Source organism: Hippocampus comes, unplaced genomic scaffold (assembly GCF_001891065.2).
Source record: "Hippocampus comes isolate QL1 unplaced genomic scaffold, H_comes_QL1_v1.1 scaffold39, whole genome shotgun sequence".
Taxonomy (NCBI): Eukaryota; Metazoa; Chordata; class Actinopteri; order Syngnathiformes; family Syngnathidae; genus Hippocampus; species Hippocampus comes.
In genome coordinates, this window is record NW_017842054.1 from 4,673,325 (window position 1) to 4,681,381 (window position 8,057).

Consider the following 8,057-nt stretch of genomic DNA (forward strand, 5'->3'; position numbering starts at 1 on the left):
TATATATATATAAACAATTAGGTTTAAAAGGAACAATTATACCAAATGCATTATGTGTGGATCTCTAACCATCCATTTATTTTCTACAGTGCTTGTCCTCAAACAACCATTCACGCTCAGGATAGAGGTGGCACCTATTTTTATTTTTTTTTTAAGTACGATCACAAACGTGCATTTACCGCACACGTCTCATAGCCAAAATCGGATGTCAAACTGCATCGTGCAGGCATCTTGTTGATGTTCATTTCAAAATGTACTTACGTCAAAGTCCACAGTGCAGGTGCGAGGGTAGCCAGGTAGGCCAGGGCTGAAGCGCCAAATCGTCTCTAGGTGGTTAAACAGTTTGCCGTCCGAGCAGGATGCCTGACAGGCGGCAGAATTGGGACAGTTTCATTTTGTCAGTTAGTCCCTGGTTCAGTGCTACCTCTAAAGTTATGAGTTAAATTTGTTCCATGACCAAGATCATAACTCAATCTATCTGTATATCAAATCGATTTCCTCTTTGAAAGGAAGTAAAATAGCATTAATCTGTTCCACCCTCAAAACAAAAATATTTTGTTCCATGCTTTTAATAAAAAGAAGTGACATGGTATTGGAAAATACTGTATAAAAAATATAAAGAGAATTTAAAGCAATCGACTTGTTTTTGACTCATAAACAACGCAAAGGTGTGTTTTAGTTTTTTGACTGATTTTTCGTGGGAAAGGGTTAAGGGAGCGTAAACGTAGTTTTTTTGTGGAAAATCTATACTGGAGATTTATAAGTGATTTTTTTGAGGAGATTTTGGGGTTTAGAAAAGAGAAAAAAAATCCAATGCAGTTCAACTGTATAGTTTTATGGTAGATGGCAGACATGGCTTATGTGCGCCTTCCACCAGGTCTTTTATAACTGTTTTGTAAAAGCGCTTTGTTACAGCAGCAGCTGTTGTGAAAGCGCCATATGATTCAGGATGTATTGTATTGTATTATATATTTAGAATTGCATTTTTGTCATTCATCTGATTAGATAATGCATGGTCCCAGTGGCCATCCAGTAGCGCTGATTAAAAAAAAAAAATTACACCAAAAGTCTTTACACCAAGTGGCACTGAAAAAAAAACTTCCATCACCATGACCAATGTTAAAATACAATAGCATAATACATTTCATGTTGTACATCACTGTAATATTATGGACACTTTGAATAAAACGGTGCACTTGAATACGGTATAGAAATCGCTGCCTTAGATTGTGCAGATATGCTAAACTTAGAAATAAAGTAGCGCACCTTGACCAGGTGGGGGCGCACTGTAGTGACGAGAGAGGTGTAGTTTTCAGTCACTGGCGGGAAGCCCACAGTGAGTTTGGCCTTGCAGTACCCGGTCCGCTTAAAGATGACGTCGGACTTCTTGCACCAAGGAACAAAGAGGCGGTAATTCTCCACATCGGCCACCACCTCGTACATCTCTTGCATGGAAAACCTGCGCACAAAACAATACAAATGTTTATGTTTAAATGAACATTAAATTGGGAATTGACTTCCTTTTATACTTGTGTGACGATTTCTTAAAGATTTCTTACTCCTCTTCATTCGTCATTAATTCGCTGTAAGTCATTTTCATAGCTGTGACCAATATTGTCAGCTGTTTTAGAGCATTCTGACTTAACTTTCAAGTGTGTTGTGTGAAAATACAGTAAAAACAACAAAAACAACCGACAGGTTTTTTGTTTTTTTAAAATGCAGCAAAGAAACACAGTGAATGACACCGACTCACTGCACAACTCAAGTGTGGCTTCTTTACACGGCTTTTGTTGCCATTCACTCCGCAATCACAATACTGTACCTCGCTTTCTACGAACTACCATGACGCGTACTCTTTTTATATCATACATACTCTGCCTGGGCGTCAGGTGCCTCAACTTGTCTGACTGCCAACATTATGGCATTTCTTTCCCTCATAATCAACGAGACGAGATTCACGCCCATGTCTTTATTATCATCAACTCAAAAGCTGCATTGATCTCAAAAGGTAAAGTGAGGTCATGGTGGTATGGCTTACAAACCAGAATTTCACTGACAAGCTGGACAAGATCCACTTCCATCCCTGGCCATTGAAAATAGCCTTGACAAATTGGCCTACATACATTAGTGGTAGAAAGTGGCTGTATTTTAGTTGACAAATATTAAAATACACATCAGAGAATGAGTAAAAAGAGACCTTTTAAATATTTGATCATTTTTCACATATATTAATATTAGACAGGTTAACGGCAGTTGAATGGGAACTTAAAAAATACATGTACAGTAAATAAATGTTTCATGATGGAGACAGCTGGAACTGGAACAAATTATTCTAAATAGAAGTGAAGTCAAAGGGAAAATGTTAATTTGAGTGTTGTGCCACAATGGTGGTAACAGCACTGCCTTGGATTTCAAATTATGTAAGAGCCACACAGACACACACAAGATTTGAACCGTAGGACTGAAATGCTAGACTGCGACACTGCCTCGCCCCCTTCAAATATATATTTGTCATTATTATGTAACTGCAAGCGTGACACAGTGCATGGTGCTTGTGATAAAGGACAAAATGACTTCTTGTATGCACACAAATTCAAGTAATACAACCACTTAATACATCAAATCTCCCCCTGCACCCCCCGCCCCCCACAAAAAAGAATAGGGCAAAGGAAGAGAGACAGCGAGAGAAAAAAAGTAAGAAGCGTGTGGGTACCAGACCAAACTTTCCGGATTGTCTCATTTATCTTAACTTAGGATTTCTACCAAGGCTTGTAGTCGTAGCAAACCAGTTAACTCATTCACTCCCAAAGACGTTTTTAAATGTCTTTTCAGACTTGGTCCAGAATTGGCTGGTACTGAATGAGTTAAAAGCCGGGAATAATTGGGTCCTAACAATTGAGCAGTATAATCTATTAGCTAAAGACGTCACTAGAAAGACCACAGGTGAATAACACTTGAAGAAAATCCCCACTGGGCGTGAAACCCGATTAGCTCTACATACCCAATGATGCGTCTTTCAGCGTATTCCCTTCTCTTGGAGAAAGTGGTGGCAATGTTGAAGAAGGCGCGGGCGGGAAGGACCACGCTGCGGCCAGGCATGGCGGTGCCCAGCAAGGGAGGCAGGCGCGTCATCAGGATGCCATATGATGGGAGGTACCTGCTGCACACACAGCAGACACAATGCCACCTTGGCCCACTTCAAGCACTGACATAAAACCAGGAAAGTGACACCTTGGAGTCTTTACATGTCTTTAGGGATGGCCATGCAGAGGACATTTCTTAATGGACGAGAAATGTAATTGTCACTTCCTCAGCATGAAAGGCATAAAAAGCATTTAGAATTTCCAGTAGCCCATTTTCACACAGTGATACGAATGATTTGACTTTAGAGGTAGTGTTAAGAGCCCTAACAGATTTGGGATGCACCTGTATGTCAACAAATGCTGTACACAAGTAACAGTAAATATATTTTAAAAGTCAAATTTGCCACCGGCGCTGACATCATGATTTGATTGTGGGATATGGTATAAAATAGTGCCTTTGCCGCATTCTGTTGAAAAGGCTCAGACGAACAAATGCTGGGTCTTCTGTCATGAATCTGATGAGCCAATTCTGCAGGTTCTCTGTGAAAGAATGAAGCTAAAAGACAGCACAACACGGAGATGAGAGTTAAACCTAGTCTGGAGTCAAATACACAAGTCAAGGCAAACAATGTGTAGACTATCGATTCTTGTTGAGAAATGTGACACGTGAAAGCAGTATAGTGGCAAATATCAATCCGACAGCTCGGCAAATCGCTCCCAAGGTGCAAAAGTTGAAGGAATGCAGACATATTGACGTGCGATCCTTCCTACACTCGCTGTCCAACAGTGATGTAAAATATTATGACAATTACAATCGGTCCCAAACTAAACTCTCCAGTCTTTCTTGTGAAGGCGGTTTGTCCTTTTACACAGGACTGTTTTTAATAAAAACAGATTTTAAAACCGTGTCACTGTGGCTGCCCCGTAGTTTCCTGTGTGTGGCAACCATTTCAAAAATGTTGCTGTTTATACGTGGGGAAAAAAATAAATAAAAGTAAGAGATCACCCCTGTGTCAACGTACCCTTATTTGACTTAAATCAAAGTCTGCTGTGGCCCGTTAGGGCAACATCTTTTGGCCATCTCATCATAAACTTGTCAATAAAGGCAACCAAAATTCCACATGAACGCCAAAAATACAAAAATGTATTAATGGATTTATAGCTGCTATCCCAAACTCGCTGCTATGGATTGAGAGGTGCTATGTGGAAGCTGTCATGCTGTCATTCACCAAAGCATGTGACAGCATTGCAGGTAAAAAAGGTCAGGGACGCCAACACTATTAGAGCGTTAAGGATGTCAATGCAATTATTATTTCTGTTCAGTTATGTGAATGATAAAAAGATCATGCTCTTCCACGAGTCGTAAAACCTGTCTCGACACGTCATCAATGAGAAGTTACCAATAGGTGTCATTGAACAAAAAAAATAAATAAAAATTGGCTCTGTGCAAATCAGATTGAGGGACTCGCCCATTCCTGACGGGTTGAAACCTGATCCACTCGCCGTGTGACCGACTCCGACGGTCAATGCAAGTGCAACCTCAGAATAGAAGAAGGCCATCAATGTAGTGGGGGAAAAAAAAAACAGAAGTGCACAGTAGTGAAATTAACACATCATACCACAAGCTCCGAGTAGTGTTTGCGGTAGTGTGGGAGCCATTGCTGTGTAAACCTGTTGGGGACATTTACTGACATTTGGTGTAACGCATCCAAACAATTTCTCGCCTTAAGTTTTGCGTCACTGGAGACTACTTTGCATTCCATCCCGGCCTTGTCTCACTCACCACTGTCAGCTGGCGAGGCGAAAACGCTTCCTTTAAGTCTGAACTCACTTGAATTCAATGACAAAATAAAACTGGCATACATTCATATCCTTCGACAAAATTTCAACAACTTTCCAAACTTTCCAAACGACAGTAATTAAATTCAAAGAAAAAACAAATCATCGGCAACGCTTAACCGATTTATAGCTAGTCTACCTTGCTCATAAAAGACAATTCGATACCTAACACCCACGGAATCGTTTCGCGTAAAGACACAGTATTTGGATGGGATGGCATATAAACAAATAAAAACACAAGATTACATACACAACTTACCATTAGGCTGAATGTAGCTGTTGTAAATGTTGGGAGCCCTTCGCTTGTTTTGCCAGTCCAATCCCGGGGTAAATTTTTCTCAGTGCTCCCACCCGCTACATTATTTGGCCTGTTCTCCTTTTCCAAGAATCTCCCCGAAACGCTTGGGCCAGGCGATATGACTTAAAAATAAAATGCCCTATTTTTTTTGTCCCTTCAAATAAAAGAAAATGCAAACATTATTCAAAGCTTCGTGCATGTGGCACTACAAACACAACCTATCATACACATTTTAATGAATAATTTTAAATACTCAACATTTGACATCAATAAATTAACATAAAGATTCCGTTTGGGATTAACATGCAACAACAAAACTTTCACTGAACACAATATGAATTATCATACTTTCTGAACTATAGCACGCTACTTTTAGTCCAACACTGAATCCTGCAGCTTTTTTTTAACTGACGAGCTTCATACCACCAATAGACTTATGGCGCATTTACAGCATCAGGTGTGCATGAGTGGTAGCACTCTAGAGTGGTTTAGCTCCTTTTGGCAGGCAGGAGTTTTAGTGTGAGCCTTGGTTGCTCCGAGTCCTGCTCTGCCCCGCCGCTCTTTGGTGTTCCACAGGGTTTTATTTTGGTGCCTCTACTGTTTTTAATTGCATTTGATGCCCCTGCAAAAACATGTTATGCAAAATCTGCCATGCGGATGAGAGTCAAAACTATGTCCTGCTAAGCAAAAAGTATGCTTTCTCCTTAAGGCCACTTTTGTCCGGTCTAGAGGAAATCAAAGCCTGGATGGGCAGTGGATTTTTTGGGAAAAAAAAAAAATTATGGTTTTTCGTCTCAGTGGCGTTTTAGCTAAACCCAAACGTCTTGAACTTGACTTTTAAATTGGACAGTTATTTTAAATTCAACAGGCAAATCAGTGTTGTTCAATCCATCGTATTTCATTTTAGGCAGCTATGGTAAAGCCTCTCCTTTCTACCAGCACTTACAAACACTAATCCATGCCTTTGTTACAACTCGGCTGGATGACTGTCATGCACTTTATGTTGGAGTCAGCCAGTCTTTCTTCAACCTCCCTCAACTGCACCGCTAGTAGCTGGTTAGACCACCACGAAAACAAAATAAAACCATGCTGGTCTATGCTGTTATTTTTAAGCAGAGTATGGAGTATGCCTCCAAACGTTTATCATTCTCAAGGCCCTTCAGTTCACAAAAAGGGTTTTGGTGGAAAATGAGAAAATTGACAAGGTCAATATAAGTCATGCTGGGCAGTACTTTTGGGTCAGCAACCCAGCCTCTCTGTTGAAGTTTATGCAGATCGAAATCAACTATCAAACGCAATTTGTTGTCATACCGCGCACTCGCCTGTCTGTCCAAAGCCTCCGTGCACTTGTCCATCGCTACAGACTGTGACACCCCACCAAAAACTTTATGTATAAACTAAAATTTAGTACTGGCATTTGCACAGAAAAGGCATAGCTGACCGACAGTATGGTCGACCCCATGGGATTGTGGACTATGTTACTATTCTTTCGCACAAATATCATAACTTTCTACAGAATGAACGCCTGGGACCAAGTGGCCCAATACTGATCCGCGACCTTGTGTTTCGGAACCCCTGGTACCCTGTCGATGACATGGTATGATTGTGCGGTATTAAACTATGAAGCAACTAATAATTGCCCTTCTGTAGAGCGCTAAATTAAGTCATTACTGTACTTGACAATTACAACGCGACATAACCACTTACAGCAACCACTAGATATTGTGCAAATATGTCCACCCCGTGACATTTTCTGAGATCGTGACAACCGATTTTCTATGCAGGATCTCGCCTTTGATTAAACTGTCCAACATCACTGACACGATACGAAGTTGAAATCCATCGTGGAAATGGCGTAAAGCTAAGTTTCAGATGGCAAAAGTATCAGTGTGTTTTCTGGACTTAGTCCACACACTGTGGAATTTATTAACGTTTACAATTCACACAACAAAATTACCACCCAAAGTAATGCAAAAAATTGGATAGAAACCCACTAAAACCTCAGCAAAGTTTGGGTACATTTTTACAGATGACAAAATCCTTTCAACCAGAGAAACGCCAGTGTTTCGTTCGCAGTCCAACTCGCTTGCAGACAGTTCCAACCGGTTAAGCTGTACGTCTTCCAAAAACACACGTTTACCTGACATTGCTGCTGGAGCGAACGTCACGGGTGGTCACGGACGGTAACGTCTTCACATAAGCGGCGATTTTTCGCAAACTTCGTGCTCCTCTCGCCATCTTCCCCACGAAGGTTTACTCTTCTCCACCTGGTAGCTACGAAGCGGAGAGTCTCAGAACAAGCCCCGCCTCTTTCCCCCAATTCTGACTTTCTATTGGCCAATTGAGGAACGTTGAGGGATTTTAATTGGTTACTTGTGAAGTACGTCCCCGAGGCAAAAAAATAATACACTGCACTGTCACGAGATGTTGGCTCTAGTGATGGGAATTCCGGCTCTTTTTAGAGAGCCGGTTCTTTTGGCTCGGCTCACTAAAAAGAGCCGGCTCTTTCGGCTCCCAAATGGCTCCTCAGTTTTTTTGTTGCTTAAATTAATTTACTCCCAAAAATAATGTAAAATTATGTGTAAAATGAATTACGAATATAAAAAATGTACAGTATATCAAATATTTATTATTTATATGGCTTTATATTCTTCTGAACATACTCAACATGGCGTACAACGTGGAGTGCTACAAAAAATAAATTACAAAGTACAAAAACAAAGACCCATCTCAAAACAAGGTCAACAAAAAGTTCCAATCTCTGATTGTGTATATTTATAAGCGTTTAACTATTTACAGTAAAACAACATAAGTAAGCTTTGATTACCACACAACAA

At 40.5% G+C, this 8,057-nt stretch overlaps 1 protein-coding gene across 2 annotated transcripts in view; it reads right to left on the reverse strand.

Annotated features, from left to right (window-relative positions):
• coq10b (coenzyme Q10B) overlaps positions 1 to 7,592 on the reverse strand; it is an 18,817-nt gene extending 11,225 nt beyond the window's left edge. The window contains exons 1-4 of one of the 2 annotated variants that reach the window (XM_019860193.1): positions 7,361 to 7,592; positions 3,002 to 3,160; positions 1,267 to 1,459; positions 262 to 363 (exon numbers count right to left, since the gene is read on the reverse strand). In XM_019860193.1, the coding sequence (XP_019715752.1) occupies positions 262 to 363; positions 1,267 to 1,459; positions 3,002 to 3,160; positions 7,361 to 7,458 (552 nt within the window). In that variant the 5' untranslated portion in view covers positions 7,459 to 7,592. The remainder of the gene's footprint in view (positions 1 to 261; positions 364 to 1,266; positions 1,460 to 3,001; positions 3,161 to 7,360) is intronic. The other variant, XM_019860194.1, reaches the window with a different exon arrangement.
• Between the last annotated feature and the right edge of the window lie 465 nt (positions 7,593 to 8,057).